General features: G+C 39.8%; 3 protein-coding genes across 3 annotated transcripts; 1 reads left to right on the plus strand and 2 right to left on the minus strand.

Moving 5' to 3' along the window:
* Window positions 1-83: 83 nt before the first annotated feature.
* Window positions 84-8,059, minus strand: fam161a (FAM161 centrosomal protein A). Its single transcript, XM_063475716.1, has 7 exons — window positions 7,772-8,059; window positions 5,810-6,078; window positions 4,148-5,377; window positions 3,742-3,909; window positions 3,440-3,539; window positions 1,232-1,371; window positions 84-1,111 (listed from the first exon to the last, which is right to left on the minus strand). The coding sequence occupies exons 1-7, from the start codon at window positions 7,925-7,927 to the stop codon at window positions 829-831; spliced, it is 2,346 nt and encodes a 781-aa protein (XP_063331786.1). The 5' UTR covers window positions 7,928-8,059; the 3' UTR covers window positions 84-828.
* Window positions 8,060-8,629: 570 nt separating this feature from the next.
* Window positions 8,630-13,657, minus strand: cct4 (chaperonin containing TCP1, subunit 4 (delta)). Its single transcript, XM_063475078.1, has 13 exons — window positions 13,358-13,657; window positions 12,573-12,625; window positions 12,394-12,483; window positions 12,123-12,231; window positions 11,472-11,736; window positions 11,240-11,372; window positions 10,833-10,972; window positions 10,629-10,725; window positions 10,288-10,398; window positions 10,027-10,157; window positions 9,399-9,633; window positions 8,958-9,071; window positions 8,630-8,793 (listed from the first exon to the last, which is right to left on the minus strand). The coding sequence occupies exons 1-13, from the start codon at window positions 13,473-13,475 to the stop codon at window positions 8,779-8,781; spliced, it is 1,611 nt and encodes a 536-aa protein (XP_063331148.1). The 5' UTR covers window positions 13,476-13,657; the 3' UTR covers window positions 8,630-8,778.
* Window positions 13,658-13,886: 229 nt separating this feature from the next.
* Window positions 13,887-23,226, plus strand: pus10 (pseudouridine synthase 10). The gene is made up of 17 exons (XM_063475717.1): window positions 13,887-13,976; window positions 16,652-16,779; window positions 17,037-17,324; window positions 17,411-17,497; window positions 18,793-18,827; window positions 18,916-19,095; window positions 19,375-19,420; window positions 19,748-19,812; window positions 19,902-19,987; window positions 20,083-20,208; window positions 20,486-20,542; window positions 20,638-20,714; window positions 21,769-21,824; window positions 21,940-22,057; window positions 22,152-22,294; window positions 22,519-22,618; window positions 22,767-23,226. Exons 2-17 carry the CDS (start codon window positions 16,654-16,656, stop codon window positions 22,803-22,805), a joined length of 1,629 nt encoding a protein of 542 aa, XP_063331787.1. The 5' UTR covers window positions 13,887-13,976; window positions 16,652-16,653; the 3' UTR covers window positions 22,806-23,226.
* The last annotated feature ends 1,950 nt before the right edge of the window (window positions 23,227-25,176 follow it).

The following is a 25,176-nucleotide window of genomic DNA, read 5'->3' on the forward strand; positions in this document are numbered from 1 at the left end:
AACAAATACTGAATTACTTAAATGCTTAACCAAATTACACCATTTTTAGTTCTTTAATGAGTGGCTTTTTTTTCTACACGAGTCGTCATGATATAACCGAGGCCATGTGTCCAGGAATGCCAGTCAATGAAATATTTCACATAACTAGAAATCTTTTATTCTAAGCCAATACAAAAAAGGACAGCTATTGATTAAGATTTTTTATATAACACATTTTGACGTGCTAAAAGAAAACATGCACATTTAATAATTAAATAATATAACTATCTGAGAATATACTCCAAACATTCAAGTTACATTTTGCTGTTTCTTTATTAAGTTTATTTTCAGTGATAGTTTGATTTAGTTGAATTTAGACACTGCTTAAAAAGTGGGAAAATGTTAAGAACTAAAGCAGTACATCACAACAACAAATATGAACTATTAGTACTAATTCAGGACGCATTCTGATCATGGAGTGCTAGAAAAGACCAGTGAAACACAAGGTTCTCCTAACAGGGCAAGTCAAAGTGTGTGTTGTGACAATGGCTTGTGGCTGTGTCTGAAGTTACTTCCTCAAGCATGAAATTTCTGTTAGTGTTATGCTTTCTAGTAAGTAAAATAAAGTCGTTATCTTAAATGTATGGTAATGAAATCACATAATGCAATCATTCACATCTGTCACAGCCATGACACAAAAATGATAGAAAACTAGAAAAAATAGTGAGTTGGTAAACAACAGCCAGCCTGTTTCATCCCTTGAAAGTCCTATAATAAAGAAACATTAACCTTTCACAATTTGGTCAGGTTTGTCGCTCAGAGAAAGAACACATGATGATATTTAAAATATCAGTCCTCTGCCTCCTGCTCCTTAGTGTCAGCAGCATGTTCACTGTCTTCTGAGTAATTCTCGTGATCGTCTGAGTATTGGTAACTTTCATCAGAATAATGGCAATCATCCCCAAGACAATCCTTCTCTGTGTGGTGACTGTCTTGGTAATTTGACGAGACCTCATCGCTCTCCTCGTCTGCTCTTCCTCCCTCCTTCTCGGCTGGATCATCCACATCATCATCCAGGAAGACTTTCCTATAGTGAACTGGTTCATAACCCAGGTCTGCTTCCTCAAGGTCACTAATTATTAAAAGAACATAATGAGTAGTGTACCAACCACTTATTAACAGAGATATTTTCACAATTAGGCAAAAATATAGAATACTGAGTTTAGTAAGTTTGTAAGCGTCACAGATTTACCTCTGCTTGCTCTCGCTGGATGGAGACGATTTGGGTGAAGATCCTAATTTGCCTGCTTTACTGCTGATAAACTCCTCTGTCACATCACATCCATGCAGGGTGTTGGTGTAGTGTTTATCTGCAGCCTGTTTGGCATTCCTCTGTTACAGCAGGATAAATTCAAACTATTAGAATAATTAAAGATGTACTGCAAAGAAGGAATACGTTCTACTTAAAGAACATATTACATTTAATTACTTAAGAAGTAATAAAGAAAGTAATATAAGTTAATGGCAGTCACAATTTTCATAAATATCATAAAATCATGATAAATTATGATATTTATGATATAACTCGGTAATAAGCAATAGTCATATGAACAAAAAATATATGATCATGAAAATATGGTGATGGAATAGGATGATGAATAAGTTGTTTGAGATAGAAATTCAAACTGTGGAATAATTCATATTTTTGTGCTGCTGTCATTTTAAGCAAAAAGTTTACTTTTTTGACAAAAAAATGCCACCTTGGCAGGACCCTGTTTTTGGGTACCTATGTATGTGTGTGTGTTAAAATGTGTTAAACCAGGCCGGGTTTAACCTGATTGCTGTGAAACAGCTGTTTCACCCTCGTTCAACCCCAGTGACTTTGAGTGACCAGAAGTTCTCGCCTGCCTGACTTTCACCTACCGGAAATAGCCCCCTGACTGTAACCCCTAGCCATGATCTTGAACTCCTCCCAGACCCATCAATAAAGTCATTTCAGAGAGCCAGGCTCTCGCTTCAGCCACTAAGAGACCGTGGGACGGTTTTGATCTGACTAATGAGCTGAATTTATGGCCTTCTGACGAGTTAAGTATGCAGAGTTTTTGAAATCAACCAAGACAGCTTTGCAGAAATACACAAGTCCTTACCAGCTGTTCCACAACTCAGTGTTGCTGGTCCCCTCACCACATTCAGGCGTATTCCCACTTACAACATTGCTCTTTCAGATTTTTTTTTAATGAAATGCCAAAGAGCCATTTTTAACCTCCAGTAAAGAAGACTTTGCATTTATTTGGTCCCCCAAATAAGGGTCCAAGGTGGCATTTTTTGTCAAAAAAGTAAACCTTTTGGTTTAAAATGATAGCAGCACAAAAATATAAATTATTCCACAGTTTGAATTTCTATTCTAACCTCCTAAGACCCGAACTCTTCCACGGCATGCATTTTTGATTTCTCTTTGATATTTGGGCATATTGGGACCCAATGAATGTAAAAACAAAGAATGACCAGATTTTTTTTCCTGATTTTTGTTTCTAAGAAAAAATGAGAGCCACATATGAGGATATTTGTTTAAAATTTTAATAGAACAGTAGCAGTATAATGTCCTCGTAAGTGGATATCAGGCCCTTGTAGAGCAAAATTGAGTATTTTGGTCTAAATAACCCAAAATGTGATGTCCACATATGTGGACGCCAGGTCCTAGGAGGTTAAACAGCCTATTCATCATCCTATTCCATCACCATATTTTCATGATCATACATTTTTTGTTCATATGATTATTCATTATTACCGAGTTATGAAATATCATAATTTTATTATAGTCATAAAAATTATGACTGCCATTAACTTTTATTACTTCTTTTATTACTTCCTAACTCATAAATCGTGGACATAAATCACTGATTTGACATAAAGTACCAAAACCAGCAAAGAGAGAGAGAAAGTATCATAGTGATTGTCATAGTGTGATATTATTTTGTTGTTGGATACAATGTTTGTGTGTGATTATCAGTAGAATGAAGGAGTGAGGAGAATAGTGGGAGGGAGAGAGAGAGCGAGAGGACACACGGATTGTACAAGAGTGTGATGAGATAAGATAAGATAAAGACTTCATTTATCCAAAGGGAAATTCTTTTGTGAAGTTAGCTGGAAAAACAATAGTTATATTTCACCAAAAAAGTTGAAATGCATTTAATGGATGCTTTGTGTGCTTTCCAGCATGAAAAGATTTCTGCTAACATTTTGCATATGAATATATACTGCTTGGCTTTTTTGTAATTGTTGTTTCATCAAATTTAAAGCTATTTCTAAAAGTCATTTCCCTCACATTTTTAAATCTTTAGAGGCACATATATCGTCATGTTAAAACCCAAATGGTGTAGTAAAAGATGAAAGACAGCAGGTTTGTCATGCAGGTGATGATGTGATATATGATGTGGCTATGTAGTGGTTACACAATCACCTGTGCAACTTGCTCCAACAACAGTGGCCTTCCCTTCACTCTCTCCTGCATTTCTTTGATCTCCTGCTTGTATTCCTTCCTGCGCTGAAGATCCTGTTTCCTATAAACATAAGAGTGCAGTGGATCATCTTTCTCATTAAAGAACATGGAAAAAGAAAAAAAAAGTGCATTTCCTTACTTAAAGACAAATATAAAACTCAACTTGAATGTACTGCATGACCATAGGAACTTGCAACCAAGTGTTTCTTGCAAAAACATGCTCATCAAAGCTTAGAGTGAAAGTAGCGCTGTTTTCAGCATACCTGAACTCTTTGAGCTTGTTTGGATGGGTCTGTGAAAGAGCTAGGTGGGGGTCATTGGCCTGGGCACGTTTCAGAACTAGCCCCTGCAGCCTCTTCTCCCTTTGCCTCTGCCTTTCCCTCCACCGCTCCTCCTCCTCCTCAGCCTTCTTCCTCTGCTGCAGCACCTTCCTATTCAGGTAGAAAATTTGGTCATGGATGTAGGAATGTTTACAGGTAGTGCAGGTAATTAAGCTTATGGGTGCCAAAACAAGCTATATAAGTGTATTTGGTTATAAGGGTTGCAGGGGAAGCTGGGAGGAGCCCTTCTTTTTAATCACGGAAGACAACTGGTGAGGTCTTTGTCTAAATGGGACAATTCACTGTCTCTACTAAAATGATGGAAGCTTTTGGTGCCCTAAGATGGTACCTCACGGCCTCATGGCGCTTTTTTGTGGCATCTGTGACTTTGGCAGGGAGGACCTCCAGGCTACCTGAGAGGGATGAACAGAGGCTTGAGTTTGGCGTCCGGGTTGGCCCAGGGCTGATATATGGCCAGCGCAGTGTTCGAGGGCTACTCTGCTCCTTCTCGATATCAGTCAGGATCCGTTCCCGGTGTGAGGAAATCTGTGATGTCCTCAGCTCAAATGGTTCACACGCAGTCGTAGGCTTTATCTCTTTTCGTTTCTCCAGATGCTTCTGGAAGCGCCTATAACTGGCATTGAAATCTGGTACCTCTTTGTTTATCTGCGGCCTGTGTGAAAAGCCGTCACCCCCCCCGACTCCAGCTTTGATATCTTTGCAATTCTTCCGTTCACTGAGCCGTCGTGTGAGCATGCTCGGAGGCATGGAAGCATTGTGAAGCATCTCCTGAGCCCTCATCTGTATCTTGATAGACCGATACAGCTGCTCCTCTTTCATCTGCTCCCCTGATGCTGCTATGTAGACAGACTTTGGCACAGGCTTGGCCTTGAAGGGTTTCACTTTCTCCTGATCAGATGGTTGCAGGTGACGTAGTTGTCTCTCCTCCTTCTTCAGCCGCTCCCGCTCTAGGAAGCTGAATGGCTTCTGTATGGTCCGGAGATGCTGCTCTTCTCGCTCTCGCATGGCTCGCCGTCGTTCCTCGTTGCGCTCTTGTAGCTCATCATAAAGTGGGAGGTGAATGTGTGCAGGTACGGGGCTGGCACGGAACTTCCTCTGACACTCTGTCAGTTCTTCCAGTTGCCGTCGCAGCTCTATGTTTTCCAGTTCAATCTCTGAGCGTGTCTTTATGCCTCGCTTTCGCTGCTCAGCCTCACGTAGCGTCATCTGGAAAGGTTTTGGGACGGTTACTCTATCTCTCCGGTGCTCCCGCTCTCTATCTTTATTCCTCTGTTTCTTGTGTCCTGTTCTCTTTTGTGGTTTATTTTGGTCACTTGTTAGACTGCGCAGCGAAGCAGAGGACAGGTGGGCATGATAAGGGGACAGATTAAAGTCCTTCCACATATTCTTGATGTGCTCTTTGGGGGAAAACAGTAGGCCTTTCTCGACATTGTTGCTGGCAGTTTGATCTTCATCTGAGGAGTCTGAATGCCCAGAGACCCATCTGAGTTCAACAGCAGAGTGAGACTTCCTCAAATGACAGTGTGAAGCTGTAGCAGTAGCATTAACCCACGGCAGTCTAAAAAAAAAAAAATAGAAGAAGAAAAAACAAACTTGAATAAAAGTCATCAATAAAAATACCAATTATTCAATTTATTAGTTTTGTTTATGAAAATGCTGTGAAAAATGTCAATCACAATTTCTCAAAGCTTATTTTGTCCAGTCAGCAGCCTAGAATCTAAACAAATAAATTACAACTATATAAAAGCCTCATAAAGTTCTTAAAATTGTCAAAAGTGTCAATATCACTGGTTTATTGTTGGGTACAAAAGTTGTGTGCTTTTCTCTAATCAGAAAAGGACTATGGTCACAGGTTCACATTTGCATAGCTTCACTATATGTTTTGTGGGTTTTTTTGTCTGTTTAGTGCTGTTCCAAAAATTCTTTACATATAGAAAGACAATGAACAAGTGTTTAGTTCCTTACATAATATTGAACAAAATCCACCCACCTCTGCCTTCCATCCATCACTGTCATATCTAATGGCTCCATGGACTTGAGCTGCAGCTTTTGGCGATACATGCTCTCCAGCTCTGCCATGGTGTGCAGGTGGGCCTTCTTTAGTTCCTCCAGCTTGCTGTAGTACTCCTCATTGGAGAAGAAGATTTGACTGAGGTCGAGACGATCTCCTGCTGCTCTATAGCTGTTTATCATGAAAGGGCCTCCTGTCCCAGTGCAGTCCTCATCACAGTAATCAGAGCCTGAGTCCTCATACTCCATCTGAAATAGTCACAACAATCTCATACTGCAATCAGCAGCCATTTTATATCTAAATATAATAAGTGACCGAAATACACTGCACTTATACACTGCCCTGCGACAGACTGGTGACCTGTCCAGGGTGTACCACGCCTCTCGCCCTATGGCAACATGGATAGGCTCCAGCCTCCCTGCAACCTTGCATAGGTGGAGGAAGATGGATGGATATGCTGTTCCAGTGTTGGATGCTTATATTAAATATGATCAAAGTTAATAATGAGTCATAATAACAATAATGAGGTCAGGTAATGTACAAGTAACCTCTGTGAGCCACATGAGATGTTTCCATTCTCGTTTTGTTTTTGGCTCTGTATGATGTCAGTGATAGGGGATATCCTTATCTTACCAACACTTTTACTGTGGGTTCAGATGCTTCTTCCAGCTGCTGTTTATCTCTTCAATTTGCAAACGGCAGCAAATCATGAGAAAGTTTGCTGGCTTATTAGGGAGAGGAGATAAAACAGCTTGTTTCAGACAGAGGATGGACTGAGGGGCTATATCAAGTCCCAGTATAAGATGAATAGGTAATATCTGAGTGTGAATCATGCAAAGCTATTCTAGAAGAGTCCAAGAGGCAAAATACAGAGGTGGAAATGACCAGAATAGGTCATCATTAGATAACTTTTGTGAACAATATATGTTTGGATTCAGTATATTAAATGTAGCATGGAATAAATATACTAATTGTGAAGCTGTCACGTTGATCCATTTCATGTTCCTACATCTTCAAACATAATGGCTTAACCACCACTCATTGAACACTCCTCCAGGACTAAGCCTATTATGCTGTCACAGCAGCGACACTGACCATATGTTGAGGCACGACAGGCAGACACACAATCTACATCAGGTGTCTGCCTTCACAGCTTTTTACTAAATTATCAAGGGCTTTACTAAAACAACTGCAACAAGATCCTTGATGGAAGAACAGCAGAAGATGAGTGATTTTAGGATTATACACTAAATGTGACATCTGATAATGTAGCTGAGATGGAAGTCCACAAATAGTATGCTAAACAAATTAAACAGATCAAATCCCTTCCACCACACAGGCTGACCTTAAACTGTCAACAGCCTGTTGGAACCAGATCAGAAACAGTGTGTGGCTTACTTCACAAAGTAAAGTCTGGATAATAATGGAGAAAAAAAACCTTTAAATACAAACAGCCGATTCTACTCTGTTCAGACAGACAGTTTAAACTTAATATTTAAAATACAATGTCTCAAATTGTAATATGTCAAAGATCCCAGTAACAATAAATGTAAAGGTCTGTATAGAATGACCGGGGGTCTATCTATGTTAAATTACTATTACTAAATTATTATTATTATTATTATTATTAAAAATAAATTTTAACAATTGTCGGAACAATAAATTACTTTTTTTTTGCAGGATTAAAGTATTTACAGTGACTTAGTCTGCAATTTTTTCTCCAGCATGTAAGTAATTCACTTTCTGTGTGGATTTTCCTCCACCATTGAGGAAAAGGAAACATCTAAATTAACTAACTGTAAATTAACCAGAAAGCTACGGTTCATGTGTCAGTAAAAGGGGGCTGGCAGGCTGATTATTAGGGGATTTTTAAACAAAAGGCAGGTGTTGTAATTGATATTCGGAATCTGTACACCACCATTAAAACTCAGTAAAAATTACCTCTTTCTCGTAGTCCCGGTTGTCGACGTGACCTGTAACCGTGCACGGCAGGACTCTCTCGCGTTCATACGAAGCTAACGGCGCTTTGGTGTGCGGGTCTACCGGCGTTTTCAAACATGAAGTAACCAAAACGTTTTTCCGGTGGGCATTTGCCATGTTTTTGTAAATGTTGCTTTTTTAAAAAAAATTTTAAGTTGAGTCACAAAATCACTTGTAGTAAGAGTACTCAGTCGAGATGACAAGCTCGCTCTCTATCCACATCCAGGCAGCAAGTGAAGTCCTTAGCAACAGAGAAGCTTGGTTGGGAGGGAAGTGACGGAGAGTGGCAGGAAATGAAAAGCCTTGGGCTCCATACAAATTAAAAGCACCAGAATTTGTGAAACGAATAGTTGAACAAAAAAATAATGTTGTAATTGCCTTAATGTATTGATTAATACTATGACATAAGTTATGGATGTGGAAAAATGAATCCTCCATTTTACTCACACAATTGCAGTACCCCAAAATAAATTTTAAGTCTAAAGATATGGTTAAATCTTAAGTACTTTGCATCTGTGATGCAGATTACTTATACAAATCAGCTAGAACACTACATGATTATTTTTGAGACTTATATGTTCTTGTCTGCTTTGCGTGATGGATATTTAAAAATAATGCCTTTTATTTGATTCAGTGGTGAAATTTAGCAGTTATTGTTATTCTTAACTGTAATCTTCAGTGTGCAAGTTTGCTACTTAGACATATGACAGGTACAGGTATCTTGCATGCTCTGATTATACAGATTAACAGACACAAGACAAAAGGCCAAGATGTAAAGGTTCAACTTGCTTTAAAAGATATAATCACACAGACAGGGAATGAATGTCAACAAAAAAAAACAAGTTTTTTTTTTTATTAAATTATGCAACGTAACAACTACAGTGGAAACCTGAACAGAATGGTGTTAACAGAGTCCTCTGATCCCTTGCAGTGTGAGCAGGCTTAGTGACAAAACTCAATGGACAGACCTATCGGGTGTTCACCTGCAACAAGAAAACACATTTCCACTGATTTGAACTGTAATCTAATATACTCAGATTTTGCAAAAAGCCAAAGGTAGTGTACAAGAAATGATCTTAAAATAATTTCACTTTAAATGTTTTTTTAAAAAAAAAAGGAAAAAAAAAAAAAAAAGATTAAGTCTTACCACATCATCAATCTTCAGGATGCTACGGACCGTCTCAGTGGCCAGTGTCAGTGCACTGATGGAGACCAGTAAAGGCTGCACCACCAGCTCCTCAAGGATGTTGGAGATTCCTCCCTGTTGCACATACAACAAATTGTTTGGTGTGTAAATTAAATGTTCTTAGAGTAAAATTAAGTGTCTTTTGTGTCTAATTGTTCACATTTCAAAATTCATTTTACACTGACATTCAACAGGAAAAAGAAAATTAATGTACTAAAAAACAAAACAAAAAACCCCACAAAAAACAAACAAACAAGACAATAGTTTTATTGGAGAGCAACTAGAGAACATTTTTATTGGATAAGTAGCTTAAATATCTACTTCTGTTAGCAGTACCTTCTCCACAAAGTCAGGCTATGCTAACTCTAAAAAATAAATTAATTAATAAATTAAAAGATCAACCTTGCGAACATTGATGCCAGCCATCTTGTCTCCCTGTGCGTGTCTGTTACGGAGCTCCGTCACAGTGGAGATGGGGTTCAGGCCAGCATTCTCGGCAAGCGTCGATGGGATCACCTCCAGGGCATCAGCGTATGCCCGCACACAATAAGCCTCCATGCCAGCCAGTGTACGTGAGTACTCTGCCAGACGCACAGCCAGCTCAATCTCTGGAGCACCACCTCCAGCAATGAGAGCCCTGAGAGACAGAGAAGGCAAAATTGCAAAAGCCATTGGATCTGATCCTATTACTGAGAGAAATTAGGATCAAAATAAAATAATAACATCAAAAATACGTTTTCAAAAAAAGAATACATCTGTTTGAATGCTCTCCATCAAAGTTGCTGAAGCAACCCATTGCGAAAATAATGACGAGCTTTCCTAAATACTGTTCCTCTGTTTGTTACGCTCCTGCAGGATGAGTCAGTGCAAAAGCGCCTTTGTCAGAGGGCAATCGTACCTGTAACCGTATCTAAAGGTGTTCTTGAACAGTCCAACTTTGCCATGTGAGCCAGCATGGAGGGGTATGTTTTCAGCTTCGTTAAGAATTTTTTTAACAATGAAATTTACTCTTCAGAAATAACTGACTGACCTCTTCTTGACCAGGCAGCGGATGACACACAGAGCATCATGGATGGAGCGCTCTGCCTCCTCAATCACAAGCTTGTTGGAGCCGCGCACCACAATGCTCACCGTCTTCCCAGGGCTCGTGCAGCCTGTGATCTGCAAAAAGTGGCAAGCGAGGCACAGAGTTGTTTCAGCTCATTTTTTCCTCAGCTGCAAGTGAGACATTCTGTGTCCTTTAACTCAAAAATAATCAACTGAGTTTCTCTGAGCAAAGACTCAACTGTACCTTGACTAGTTTGCCGGACCCATCCAGATTGACTTCCTCTGCTAGCTCTGCAGTTCCAAGCATCTCTGGAGTGAAGTGGTCGATGTGGGCGATGGGCTTGGTGCCAATAGTCTAAAGAAGGGGTGGGGGCTTCAGTTACATGGTGTGCAATGCTAAACACAGCTGTCAAAACTAAATACTTGCTCACGAGTTAAAAGTGTTCAAATCTTGTTAACTGATGATTAGTTTACTATAAAAAAATTTTAAGTATAAAGTGCTGCCAAATGTGATGTAGATCTATATATGTCCATTAAATACTGTGTGAAAAACAGAGAAGCCGTGGTTCATTTGACAATACTAACCTTGCAAATGAACTCAATATCCTCTCTCTCAATCTCCTTCACCACCATGATCTTCATTTTGTTGAGGAAGTGCAGGGCGAGGTCACTAAGAGCATCTCTGTTACATGACAGTTAGTTGTTAGTGTGACAGCTGTTTCGTGTATCAGAAGAAGACTGAAATGCATAGCAGAGTGTGTTTTCTCATGTCCTTCGCTCCCTGCATACCTGAGGATGGATTTCTGGATGAGCAGCACGTTGCAGCCAGCCTTCTTAATCTGTTTTACCAAGTTGAGGATGTAAGCACGCTCCTCCCGCAACACACGGTCCATTTGGGCGTAGTCTGACACCACGATCTGGTTGTCCATCTACATGCCCCACAAAAACCCAACAGAAGGTCAGAAAAAGAAGGCTTTTCCTGAAGGAATACATAATGGTTCACAAGAACAGCACTGACAGTGTTTTATATATACTGAAAACAATGTCTTCTCTTCTATATGACTGGAAAAGGAGCAACGATAGCAGTTGAAGCAGTCAAAACTGTAGCAGCAGTTCACTGTTAAAATCTGAAGCTGAGCATAAAAAATAAGGCAGAAAGGGTTTTCTTGTCAGCAGATATTCATCAAGCGACTCACATCAGTCTTGGGAGGGGACAGACAGAACTGAATAAGGCCAATTTTGGCCTTTTCCACTCGGGTCACACCAGTGTTGGCAACTCTCTGGGTCAGCACAAGGCCGTCTACCAGCTCACAGTCATCAATGGTGCCTCTAAACACACAACACACACATGTGATTAAGCCTACCAAAAATCAGAAGAAACTGCTTAAATAAGAGTAGAAAAACAAACAAACAAACAAAAACACTCACCCAAGCTTCTTGATGATTTTGATGTCCTGTAGGTCGACACTAGTGGCTGTGGCTGGGTCAATGACTCGCATAACAGCATCCACACTCATGGGTGCCAGCAAATTTGAATACTGTGACACCACCTTGGAGCACAGTGACGTGGTGGCACTGTTGAGCAGCGTCTCACGGTCACTCAGCTGCACTGGCTGGCTCATGCCCGTTAGCACCTCCACGCCCTTATCGACTGCCTTTTGGAACGACTCCGAAATGATGGTGGGGTGGATACCTGGCAGGTGAGACAAGTAATTAAACGGGCTCAATTGTGCTCAATTAAAGGTTCATATTGTTATTCTTCAACTTTTCCAGATACACAGCTCAAAATGACCCTTATTTATCTTGTATTGGGCTTTAGTGCCATCTTAAGTTCATCTACTGTGCAAAATAAGCCTTGCAAAGTAAAGGGAGTCAACATTTCTACACTCCATGTCCAGCGCGTGAATTCAAAATGCACATAAAAACAAACTACAAGATACAAAAAAGATGGAAATAATTCTACTATAAGTTACTAATAAATATGCTAACTTTCAAATTTTTTTTACTCTCAAAAAAAGCAGAAAAAAAATTAAGCTGTAGCATCACTTTTTTGATTTTTCAATCCCCTGAAGCACTCACCTTTCTGCAGCAGCTTGGAGCAGGCATCCAGCAGTGCTCCAGCTATCACCACCACAGAGGTGGTGCCATCACCAGCCTCAATGTCTTGGGCTTTGGACAGTTCCACCAGCTGAAACACATTTGATTCAGGCCATATGAGTTAATCGCCGAATTAACAACAGTGTTTGGTGTAAACTGTTGAAGGAAAATTTTAACGAAGCTTAAAATTATACTTAGAAAGGGAGCACTCAGTTTTAGTTGCAAAGCTTCTGTGCAGGCTGCTGTAACGTACCATTTTGGCAGCGGGGTGGAGCACCTGCATCTGCTTCAGGATGGTGGCCCCATCATTGGTAATGGTTACATCACCCTTCTCATCCTGGATCTGAAACCAAAAACAACAGCCATCGCTTAGATACAGGTGTGATGAGGGACGTGGGTAAAGTCAGCCAAAAGTCAAATCTGTTCACTGACCATCTTGTCCATGCCTTTGGGGCCCAGGCTTGTTCTGATGGCATCTGCAACAGCTAACAAACAACAAAGGGATGGATGAGAACACAGGTAATAACCAAGTCAACCAAATTCCACTCATCTTGTCTTGCATTTTAAAAAACAGGAGTGAGGACTAATATTGAAGCTTCTTCTTGGTAAGCACAGCATATTCATGTTTATGAACTAATGAAAACATTTCAGTAGCAATATCATTGATATAGCAGGAACCTCTATGTTGTACATTACCTATTAAAATCAAAGGGATCTTACTGAAAACTACAAAAATGTGTAATCTAGTTCAGCTGACAGCTCAGCAGCATTACAACCCAACAATGAAGAGATTGTGCTGAATCATTAGCATCCTGTAGCAAATGCTCAGCAGTGCTCTTTTTTTGTTTTTTAATTAAACCCTCAAATTATTATTATTATTATTATTCATGCATTATTTTGCTTCTTTTAACTAATCTGGAAAAAGTAATACAAGCACCCATAATGGTTTATTCAACATTAGATAAAGATGTTGGGTTCTTGTAAACTATTAACTGACCATTATCTGTTATGGCCGCTGTATTGTATTTATATAGCAAAGAAACGCCGTCAACCTGAGTATAACTATAATGAATGAGATTTGGACTAGGCGGAAGGTACCGTCTATAGGACCAGGAATAACGGTGCCCAGCCAACAGCAAACAAGCAGAGCAGGTTGCTGTACAAACCCCGAGTCCCATATTAGCTGCTTGTATATAACTATGATTATATCAAAATACCTTTGGCAGCAGAAATGTTACTATAGCGAATCTGGGCCGGTTTGTCGCGGTCCACATACGCCCCTCCTTTGTTTTTGCCTCCGTTGGAAGCCTTCGGTGCCGCCATCGCTTCAGGCATCTTGACTTTATAATCGATGGGAAATGTTAAGGGGAGTCTTCAGAGTCAGACTAATGAACTCCGGTGCTGAAACACCACAGTTCGGCTTCGGATGGACTCAGATTAAGGACCCGATACCAGCTTCCTAGTTAGAAGCTTCCAGAGCGCCGGGTGCTGCAGAAGAAGAAAGGACCCGGCTGTCAAATTACCCGGCGCTTGGAGATGACGTTTGCAGACAGTAAAGATTGAGTATAGAGAACCCAGAAATTATTCATTAGGGTTTTCTGCAATTTATTAAAACAACATTTTTATCCATGTCATATCAATAGCATTTGCTATCACCTATGAACTTAAGTTTAACCCTTGTCTTGTTGCGAGAGGCAAAGTTTTATCCTGAAGCTTCTCCTCTTTTGATTAGTTTTGTCTGGTAGGGCTCAGACTACAGGAAAGGGACCCTCTATTGACGAATGTGCCTTACGAATAACTGATCATCACTGTTCATAAAAAACACTGCTCTGTCAGGTAAGTTTAATTCTGCTGTCACCCATAAGAGATTGTGTAGATTGTCTGTAGATTATTAAAACTTGTTAGCTAGCTTAGAGTATCAGAAAATTGAAGTGAGCCGTGCTGGAGCTGCAGTTGTTGGATTGCACGGGCGTGTTTAAGATGATTAGCTGCAACAGTCGTTTTTTTTGTTTTTTATTTTTTATTTTTTACACAATCTCAGTCTTCCGATGGCACAAAATTCTTATAATTAATAGTTTATGGTTATTTTAAGATGTAAAACTTTTTATTGTTGGTTTAGATTTTTGTTTTGTTGTTTGTTATGTGTAGACATAGCACTGGTTCACCCGTTGAGTTGGGAATATTTAATAGATCCGTGTTAAGTAGCTTAGCAAATAAACATTGTGTGAACATGGTTAGGTTCAAAGGCTGGACTGAAAATGCGAGAAAAAGCAGCCACTGCCCAAAGAAACACCTTGAAAGCCCTTCAGAAAATAACTGAATAACTATTTCTCGAGATCATTTAAAAAATTACAAAAAGTTCTTGCGCCTTGGGTACAAAATATACAGAGATTTAGGAGTGGCTCAAGACTTTTGGGCAGCACATTACAAAGCTAGGGTCAGTGCACTCTGGGAAGATGGTTAACGCTTCCTTAAACATATTTGCTGTGGGATCTGGTGAGATGGAAGCTGCTGGTTTGAGTATCTGTTCAGACGCTCACGCGTGCTCTCTCTGAGATTTGGGTGGGGGGGGGGGGGGGGGGGACGGGGGGGCGTTTAATGTGTCTTTTTTTTTTTTTTTTTTTTTTTTTACACTATCTCTGACAAAAAGAAGTATAACAAACAGGAACATGACTTGCCAAATATTTAGAGCACTAGGTCTGAGAACAGCTGTGTAATGGCTCTCTACAGACTGAACAACAGTCACAGATCTGCACGTTTATTCTCTGTAAGAGGAGCGCTGTTAATGAACCCAGGCAGTGACAGACAGCCGTTCTCCCAGTTCCTGGACCAAAAGCTGTGTTGCCTTTTTGTGTGTCAAAATATGCCAGACAAAATACTTCTCTAAAACAAAATATGAAAATGTCCAAATGGTGGGGAAAAAACCTCATAGTACTTACAGTAAAAGTAAAATTAATCAGTTTATTATCTAATTGGAAACTGTGTGTTTTAACCATAACCAGGAGTTTCGATGTTCTCCCCTTGTTTGCGTGGCTTCTCTCTGGGTACTCCAGCTTTTTCCCACAGTCCACAGACATCCAGCTGTAGGTGTGAATGTGGGGGTGTTAATGGTTGTCTGTGTCTCTGTTAAACCTGCGTCAGGCTGGTGACCTGTCCAGAGTGTACCCAGCCTCTCGCCCTATGGTAGCTCAGATGGGCTCCAGCCTGGATGGATGGTGTTTTAACCACAGTTAGATATATGCATGCTTATTAAATAAGATTATTTCCATGTGGTTTTTCATGCAGTTTTTTTCTGTCTTTCTTTCTTTCTTTCTTTCTTTCTTTCTTTCTTTCTTTCTTTCTTTCTTTCTTTCTTTCTTTCTTTTTTTAATACACCTTATAATAAATATCTTGACACATGCTCAATCATCCAGGTGAGTAAATCCCAAAAGTTGATTCTGTTCATCTGGACGTAACGTTTTCAGTGGGAGAAACAGAAGAACATCATATCAAGAAGGCCCTGAGTAAATTTGGTTATCCCAGCTGGACATTTGTCAAAACTGGGATGGCATCTAAAGAAAGCTCTAGCCGATCCAGGATAGAAGGACAACTGCTGCCTAAGCAAAAACCCTTAGTGATCCCTTATGTGTCAGGGAGTATCGGAACGGCCCAAATTTCCCCTTGTGGGACAATTAAAGGATTATTCTATTCTATTCTAACAGGTGAGATGCATTTTTTCTAAGCACTGCATCTCTGTGGCTTTTAAACCCCCAAAACACACAGTGCCAAAAATTGGTCCACCCCAAGGATCGTGTCCCCCGACACAAACAGAGTAACGTAGTGTACGCTGTTAAGTGCCAGGAGGATTCCTGTGATTTATACATCGGGGAAACCAAACAACCTCTGGCTAAGAGGATGGCACAACACAGAAAAGCCACGTCGTCAGGCCAGGACTCTGCAGTCTATTTACACCTACAGGCCAGTGGACACTCTTTCAATGATGAGGATGTACACATCCTGGACAGGGAGGAACGCTGGTTTGAGCGCGGAGTCAAGGAGGCCATTTACGTGAAAAGGGAAATCGCTGAATTGAGGAGGGGGCCTAAGGGTACATCTTTGGCCATCTTACAATGCTGTGATTGCAGCCATTCCCCAACTCTCTGTGAATGGTACTCATGGTCTTTGATCAGTGGTTATGACAGTTTGCATAAATAATGATCAAGGAACTGAGCTCCCAGCCCATTGTTCATGCAGTTTTCAGTCATTGTGCAAATGCACTGTTTATAAGGTTGGGGAAACCTGCAGTCAGCTGAGACTGAAGAAGTCACTTGGATGAGTAATGAAACATTTCTGCCACTGAAAACGCTACGTCCAGATGAACACAATCAACTTTTTGGGACTTGTAATAAATAACACACAGTTATTGTAAACACACAGTCTTTACAAAAGGCAGTTAACATCTGTAACATTTTAAGACAGAATAGCCATTTGTCATGCCTAAATGTTCATGGTTCTCCTTTTGCACTCTGCAGTCATGCTGCCCCTGAAGGAGAAGGATAAACCAATCATCCAGAAGTTGCTGTCAGCTGGCTGCTGCGCTCGCTGTGTCCTCAGATTCTGCTGCGTGAGTGTGCAGGCGGCCTACCGGAAGCCACCAGAGGTGAGGCTCATGCTGCAGACGGCTCTTTTATACCTGCTATATTCTTTAATCGTCATTTTGTTTAGAAATTATTTGTTGGTTTGTTTGTATCGTAGCTTATGCAGACAGTTACAAGGAAAAAAAGATTGTGAACACTTATCTTCTTGTTTGGGGAATGTATGCTCTCGTTGTCGTATGCTACAGATTTCGTCAGTTACATTAGTAAATATGTCAAAATACATGAAAGTTCTAATTGCATTTTCTTCAACCTTACACAGGAAACACTTAAAGAACTTCAAATTTTCATCAATGATACAGAAAATGATAAATGTCAAGATTCAGTAGCTCTAGACTCCACAGATGATTGCAAGTCCAAAGATGCTGCAGAATCAGAAACATCTGAAGACCCTCCCAATAAAAGAGCAAAACTGGAGGCCAGTATAACTGATGTTCAGTCAGAAGAAGAGGCAGCCGCTGTGGTCAAATTAAAGGATGGGGACTCGCGTGTATGTGTGGTGTGTTTGGGAATCCTGCAGGAACTATGTGGTACAACCCAGGCGGTAAAGGTGTGTGCGCTCGACAATATTCACTGTTTCCATTTACACTGCCGTCAGTGTTGGATTAAACTGCTGTTTCTGGTGTGTGTTCGCAGATAGCAGAGGCAGTGAAGGCAGGAAACTACGAGTTTGACACACTGGTGCTGTCTGTGTCTCTGCCCGCTCAGCTCTGTGTCCGCGAGGTCAGTATGGTCATGTGTGTGTGTATGAACCATGCTTACATATTTTGTGAGGACCAAAAATTGGAATGGTACTATACTTGTGGGGACCAACAGTCAATTATGAGGATAAAATGCTCGTCCCCACGAGTTTGAAGGCATTTTTTTAGACTTAAAATGTGGTTTTAGTGTCAGGGTTACAATTAGGTTATGGTTAGAGTTAGGCTAAGGGTTAGGTGTAGTAATAATAAAAAAATAACAATAATAATAATGATAACACATTTTATTTAAATGCGCTGTTCAAGACACCCAAGGACACTTAACAGTAGAGTAAAAACACATAATAGAACAAAGACAGAACAAAGAACAATAAGAACAATATAAAATACACAATAAGTTCACAGTGAATATGCAAACTTGAACAGAGGTTTTGAGCTGAGATTCAAACTGGGGGAAAGAATCAATGTTTCTTATATCCGGGGTAGAGAGTTCCACAGGCTGGAACCAGAGCAGATGAAGGCTCTGCTTCCCATGGTGCTGAGGCGGAAAGAAGGCACAGCAAGTGCAGAGGAAGATCAAAGTGAGTGGGCAAAAGAGGTCAGAAAGGTAATAGGTCAGAAAGGTAAGCAATGTTATGAAGGGCCTTGAAGGTGAACAGAAGAAGCTTGAATACTATTTGGAATGTCACAGGGAGCCAGTGAAGTTCCTGAAGGACAGGAGTGATGTGCTGGTAGGAGGGGGTTCTGGTAATAATGCAGGCAGCAGAGTTTTAAACCAGTTGAAGCTTATGGAGGGATTTTGGAGGGAGACCATTGTAGAGATAATTACAATAGTCAATGCAGGAGGTAACAAGACTATGAACAAGGATGGACTCTGACTGGATAGAAAAGGGTTAATTTTGCATAGATGGAAATAGGCAGAATGGGTGAGATCATTGATGTGTGATTGACGTAGGAGACGAGGTGAAGAAATGTGACAGTGTTGACTTCCCAGCACAAGTTAATTTGAAAGAACCATTACTTAAGGCATTTTTGATGTAAACATTCTAACCTTTGTGGTTTCATGATTCATAATTAAATGAAATGCATTGGATTACATTGAAATTTTTTTCTGTGTCCTTTGAGTTTTGGGTAATTGAGATGGATGTCCTGGTACTCGCAATATCGTCCATTTGGTACTTCACAGTTTTTCACGTTATAAGTTCATTTTCCAGGCATTCATACATATCTGTAATATTTTCACTGGATGTTCATTAGTATTTATTGCTTATGTAAAAGATCTGCGCACTGTTTATGACAGTTTCTTTTAAAATACTGCAGCACTCCTGTTGGCTCTACGTGAAGAAGGAAGTGAGGTAAAGTATTTGTCGCCTACGTTTTGAACGTCAGTCGATGTACAGTCAAGAGTCACAAGGAATCAGATGTTTAATTTAATATTTTCAGAGAAAAGGGTTTAGTGCTCAACAAGGACGATGTCATCCAGGTCAAGGAGGCCTTCAAGTGGATCATGCAGGGCATGGTTGCCAAGGAGCTGGGGGGCATTGCTGTGGTTACCAAGGTCAGCCCGTTTGAGGTCAGCGTGGAGTTCACTCATTCAGAGACAGATGCTGACTGCCACTTCCTGTGAGTCCTAAACTTTTCAAGATCACATAAAATTTCGGAAACAGCTCTTGGTGAAGAACATAAAGTTGGTGGGGAAAGGAAATATTTCTGAATTGCTAACATAAAAATGACCAGTAATAATTAAGACATATCCATTTAATTTAGAAAATTCCATTAGAAGGATTCACAAATTCCCTAAATTTCAAAAGCTAAACTGATTTTAGATTAAAACAGGAACAAGATGTGCTCTAAGTTTTGAAATGTAATAGATTTATGGGTTGAACAATGTCCTTTTTACAGAGCTGCAACATGTCCTGACTGCTTCAAGCCCACCAAGAACAAACAGGTGAGGAAGCAGAGTTTATCCTTCAAAATAATCAGGATGACTAGTTTGTCTTTATATTTTAATCGAAAGTCCAGTAATAATAATAATAAGGTATACTTTATTGACCCCGTGGGGAAATTCCTCTCTGCATTTAACCCATTCACTCAGTGAAGCAGTGGGCAGCCACTGGGCGCCCGGGGAGCAGTGTGTAGGGACGGTACCTTGCTCAGGGGTACCTCAGGGTAGCCGTTCAGTGGATTTGAACCCCCGACCTTCCTATCATGAGGCCACCACTCTACCTACTGAGCTATCCCTGTCCCTGTGTGAATCTGTATCTTCTCTCTGCAGTCTGTGTTTACTCGGATGGCGGTGGTCAAAGCTCTGGAAAAAATACCCGATGCCAAATTTCTGAAGTAAGGATCCCCTTCATCTTTAACGAGTAAAAAGTTCTATGGAATGATTTTGAAATGACATCTTTTATTCCTTCATTTCCTTTCTCCAGGCACTACCCCTGTCCTCCAAAGCAGCCTACCAGCAGTTGCAGCCCTCAGGAGGTCCAGTGTCTGCACGTGTCTGTGTTTGTGGCAGGTGACGTAGGACATTAAGAACATCTGTTTGAAATTTTGTTGTCTAAAACTGACAGCATAATAAATGGCATAATGATGTTTCCTCGTGATGTTTAGGGAGATACAACAAGTTCTGTCGCAGTCTGCCTCAAACTCCCTGGGTGATCGATGGAGAGAGGAGGATGGAGTCTTCAGTGGAGGAGTTGATCGCGGCGCCTATCCTCTCTGCCTTTAGAGCGGATGGTGAGACCACAATCACAGCTTAAATGAAGACAAGCACAGGTTTTGGGGGGTGTTTTGGTTTAGTTTGGGAGCATGTTCATTTTAAACGTGAGCCAACTTGACTTTTAAAACACCAGAGATTTTGCGACACTTTTTCAGTGAGCAGATTTTAAACTATGTAATAACTACTGTACATTTATTCATGTTTATTTATATTATTACTGGGGGGGGGGGTTTCAGCACATGACATGTGACTTGCCGTAGAATAAAATGATTATCTCTGTTTTCGGGGTTGCAGGTTTTAATTTCTCTTCATCTGGCAGAGAGGATGTGGATGTCAGGACTCTTGGGAATGGTAGGATTTTTGAAACTTTTTTTTGAAAAGATTTTGTCAGTTGCAAAGATTGAAGAACTGTTTATTTCATTGGGTTCATTGGTTCGATTTGGCAGGACGTCCATTTGCGATGGAGCTGCTGAATCCTCACAAATCCAGATTCAGCAAAGAGCAAATGAAGCAGCTACAGGAGGTACAGATGTGTCCTTTCACTCCGTCCATTATTCTGCAGTCACTTAGTTGCTGAACAGAAGGTCTCAGCAGCAATATAAGATTTTCCTTATTAAGCCTGTTTTACATTATGAGAAATGTTGCAGAGTGACTGAAAATATTTTAAATCATTCCCTGGGAATCTGTTCTCCCTCCTCATGACTTAATTATTTTAATTTGTAATATTTTACTTCAGCCAAGAACATCTTAAAACACAGTTATTTTCTTTCGTTGTTTAGCATTTTGTTAAACTGATTTAGTCCCTGCAAATGGAAGGTGTTTCTTTCATGCATTTGATTTGAAATATGTTAAAGTTGTATATAAGTAAGAACTGACTTTATTGCATAGTACTTTTTTCTTTAGACTATAAACTGTAATAAAAGATGGACATGGACACCTTAACATCAGGTATTGGTTTTGGCATTTTGAAGAGTTGACATTAGCTCTGTGGAGGTTGCCATGTTAGGATTTGGAGCAAGAAGTGAGCTTATTTGGATTAGCGTTGTTGCTAGCAAGCTTGATTATTGCTTGCTCATGCGACCCTTTAATTAGCACTATGTAATAGGAAAAATATGGGACTTAAGGTACCAAAACAAAACAGAAGTGCAAACCTCTTGGACAGGCTGTATCACACAGCAAAAACCTAGCAGAGGGGTTCAGTTCAATCAATCAATCAGTGGTGGTAAGACCTATCAGATCAGTTATAGCTACCTGGGTTTACCACACCTGTCAATCTTAGCCACCACACAAGTATAGAAATCAATAATAAATTCAAATGGATTAGATATTAAAGTCATTTGGAATCCATACATTCCATCCATACACAAGGTTATAAAGGGAAAATATGTTTTTTGTACCACAGTGTAAATTTTAGCATTTTAACATGGGAGTTTGTAAATTTGCAGTTTTGGGCAATTGGCAGATCCTTTTTTTCAGCCTCCTAAAAAATGCTTGTTTCAAAGTTAAGCTGACAGAAATGTACGTTCACTGATGCAAAGACTTTAGACCTGCTGATATTATTTTTGTTTTGTTCTTAGACCATTAACCAGTCGTCAGACAAAATCAAAGTGAGAGACCTGCAGATTGTTACCAGGTGAGAAAATCCGAAAATGACTCATTCTTGGGAAAACTGCATTTGTACACTGAAATCTCCAACATATGTGAAGGATTAAGAAAGTAGTCCATGTTTGCTGTGTGTTAAATTGCAGAGAGGCTATGAGTCGCATGAAGGAGGGAGAGGAGGAGAAGACCAAGTCATATACAGCTCTCGTGTGGACCCAGAAACCCATCCAGAGAGAAGACATCTCTTTTATTGATGACATCAAGGTCTAGTTGGTCTAATTCATAACCTGTTGAAATTGGAGTGTTTTAACACTCAAACATAAAGAATCAGCAGTGTGACTCTTGTGTGTCTCATCAGGATCTGACTCTGGACCAGAAGACCCCTTTGAGGGTTCTGCATCGACGGGCGCTGGCTGTCCGACAGCGAGCCATCCACAGCATGAGCACTCGCTTCCTGGACTCTCATCATTTCTACCTAAGATTGAAGACGCAGGCCGGGACGTATCCTCACTTTAAATCGCACATCTGTGCGATGATGAATTATAACATTGCACCAGTCAGTCTGTTGTTAATTGAAAGAACACCGAAATGATAAGCTAATAACAAACAGGGTCACATGTGAAACCGTCACTCTTAAATCATGTCTGTCTGATAAAATACTTTACCCTGTATTTTATCTGAAACCTGCAGTGAGACAAAAAAGCTCCTTAATGCTCCGCCAACAGTTACATCAAAGAGTTTGTCCACGGAGACTTCGGCCGAACGAATCCCAACCTGTGCCAGCTGCTGAAGACCGACACAGACATCCTGGAACTGGATGTGGAGGTGGGAGAAAGTCACATCTGTAAACCAAATAATAAAAAAAAGCAAACATATTGAATATCATATAGAATATAACTGTCACTGTCTTTTCTGGAAATGCTATATTTCCCTAAATTCCTACTTGTTGAATATGACATGTTTCCCGTCTCAGTCTGTGGATGTGGACTGGCCTCCCCCTGTGCCAGAGTGAATGGTGCACTGCCACGCAGACGCTGCTCTTGTCCTGTTTCTGAGAGGATTCGGCTTGGACTGCACTGGTTCCATCTGCTGCTGGATTCCTGTTGGACCACAGTGCTGAACCGTCAGCAAACGGGTTCTGACAGTTGTGGTGAAACCATCACGGTGTTTGGAGGAGAAGAAAACACAAATTATAGCCACACAGTTCTCTCGGTTGGCTAGTCTGCTTTGTCTGGATTTATTTTTCATCTTCACATCATCGACTGTGAATCTTGAGTCTGAAGTAATTTAATAAATAATAGTGCCCTTGTTCTGAGTTTTTTCAGGGCCAAGTAGAAAAAGTAGTTTGTATGTAAAGATGAAAAACATGCTCCTTCCATTTTTGTGTACATACTGGTACTTATTTGCTTTCAATTAAAGTGTATCAAAAACTATCATTTGTTTCTTTGAAGCAGAATGTCAAATAAGACAGGCTAATGTGTAAAATGTAGTTATACTCTTAAAACCTGAAAAAATTGTATTATATTTTTTCTGTATTGATTTTGTTTTATTCTTTTTAAACAGACTTACCAAATTAGTAGTGGATTAAAAATCAGATAAGGGTAGTATGACAGATGTATATTTTTAGTTGGAGTGGCTGATGGAGAGTTCGTTTGGATGCAGATGTGATACTGGTGATCAGTCTGCATCACTTCCTAAATGTTGCTAAAACAAACAAAGGCAGCAGAATTTAAAACATACTTTTAAAGAGTTTGATCTTAAAGAAGAGGTCAGAGGTCCAAATAATGTTACAATTAGAATCTCCATCTCCTATATGTTGTCAGTGCATGCTATGGCAGTAAGAAACATCATTTTAAATCGCTCTGTGTAGCATTATTAGGACTTTGACCTTGAAGGAGAGGTCAGAGCTCAAATGTGACCGTTTCCGTCTTTATGTTACTTTCTATTTGTTGATAATACACAGCATTTACAAGAATTACAGTTACAAGGCTTTGAAGAGCGTGGTGATTGTAGGCCAAATTTTAATGGATCATTAACATGACACCAGTTGATTTTTTTTAATCAGAATTCAATCAAAACTTTTTGAATTATTGTTTACAGACAGAATGACACACATACATATGTACAAAACCTTTGTTATTAACTCCGCCAGGGAGGTTAAGGCACAGATGAAAAACTTTGATTTTGATTTTAAAGAGTTGATGATTTTGGTTTCCACTGACTGTTAAGTAGATTTGGTCTCGGCAAATCACCCAGTATGTGTCAGTCGAGATTTTCAGCTAGAATATTCCACTCATCAAGAGTCCTTAGTTCGTTTTAGTGAGCCCATCATTTCTGGGGCAGCATATTTTAGCTCTTAAGTAATTCACAGACAAAAAACCTGAAGCCACAGATTATCTACTAATCTTTACTGCATTTCATAAGTGATGTTTTTGCAAAAAAATTTTTATTTTGTTTTACATCAAGAAGCTCCTAGGCAGTTACGAGAATATTTTATTTATTTTTATTAAGTTTTTGTACAGCAGATAGTTTGATATTAGAAATGTAATATTTGGCTTTTTTAAAAACTATTTTGTCTTCCATGTTAAAGAACCAAAATATTTTTTTTGTTATATTAATCCAATCCAAGTGTATCTGTAAAAAAAGTTGAACTTATTAGTTTTCTCAGATCTCTTTCTTCATAAAAGGCAGGATCTCATCTAAACAATAAAGAAAATAAATAAGGTCTGAAATCACCTGAAATAAAGAGTCACAACAGCAAAAACCCTGAAATGTATTTCTTTTAATTTAATTCAAAATAAATACTACCACGGCAATGCAAGTCCACTACTGGGTTCTTGCCCTAATGTTTTGGTAAGAAAACAAACAAGCAAATGATCGAAAAAACAAACAAACAAAAAAAATCAGTTATGCATCCATCATTCTTCAGCGACTTTCAAGAGGTGCCTTTTTAACAACATACAAGGTAACACTGTCTAGAATGACAAACATTAATAAAACAAACACTATGGTATAAAAAGGAGGGAAGGAGAAGGAATTGGGACTGAAGAAACCTGATGAAACCAGCACCGCACACACGCACACACACAGGAAAAAAACAAACAAACAAAAAAATGACAGTCCTCCAAGGCTCCTCTTATAGTTTTTTAAGAAGGTGAAGGGAACAGAAGTACAGTGCAGACTCCATGTTACAGATGTCCTCACATTTCTGGAGTCGATCGTTTTCAGGGACCATGGTGACATAAGAAAGGCGGGTTGGGGTTCGTCTCCATGGACACATCCTCATGAATCACAAAAAACCAAACAAACGCAAAACTGAAAAAAAAAGAAAAAACAAAACCCAAACAAAAAACAGTGGAAGGGTCCATTCATTGACACGTGTT

This window comes from Pelmatolapia mariae, linkage group LG6 (genome assembly GCF_036321145.2).
Source record: "Pelmatolapia mariae isolate MD_Pm_ZW linkage group LG6, Pm_UMD_F_2, whole genome shotgun sequence".
In the NCBI taxonomy this organism is placed as follows: domain Eukaryota; kingdom Metazoa; phylum Chordata; class Actinopteri; order Cichliformes; family Cichlidae; genus Pelmatolapia; species Pelmatolapia mariae.

What these genes read in the sequence shown, in the direction of transcription:
- pus10 (XM_063475717.1), top strand. Translation starts at nt 16,654, where the DNA reads ATGCTGCCCCTGAAGGAGAAGGATAAACCAATCATCCAGAAGTTGCTG. An exon ending in CCCGATGCCAAATTTCTGAA is followed by an intron (nt 19,813 to 19,901) that starts GTAAGGATCCCC and finishes TCCTTTCTCCAG; the next exon opens with GCACTACCCCTGTCCTCCAA. An exon ending in AAATGAAGCAGCTACAGGAG is followed by an intron (nt 20,715 to 21,768) that starts GTACAGATGTGT and finishes TTTTGTTCTTAG; the next exon opens with ACCATTAACCAGTCGTCAGA.
- cct4 (XM_063475078.1), bottom strand. Translation starts at nt 13,475, where the DNA reads ATGCCTGAAGCGATGGCGGCACCGAAGGCTTCCAACGGAGGCAAAAAC. An exon ending in TGTCCCCTCCCAAGACTGAT is followed by an intron (nt 10,973 to 11,239) that starts GTGAGTCGCTTG and finishes TGGGGCATGTAG; the next exon opens with ATGGACAACCAGATCGTGGT. An exon ending in CGCTGCCTGGTCAAGAAGAG is followed by an intron (nt 9,634 to 10,026) that starts GTCAGTCAGTTA and finishes TCTGTCTCTCAG; the next exon opens with GGCTCTCATTGCTGGAGGTG.
- fam161a (XM_063475716.1), bottom strand. Translation starts at nt 7,927, where the DNA reads ATGGCAAATGCCCACCGGAAAAACGTTTTGGTTACTTCATGTTTGAAA. An exon ending in ACCGGGACTACGAGAAAGAG is followed by an intron (nt 6,079 to 7,771) that starts GTAATTTTTACT and finishes TGACTATTTCAG; the next exon opens with ATGGAGTATGAGGACTCAGG. An exon ending in AACAAGCTCAAAGAGTTCAG is followed by an intron (nt 3,540 to 3,741) that starts GTATGCTGAAAA and finishes TTATGTTTATAG; the next exon opens with GAAACAGGATCTTCAGCGCA.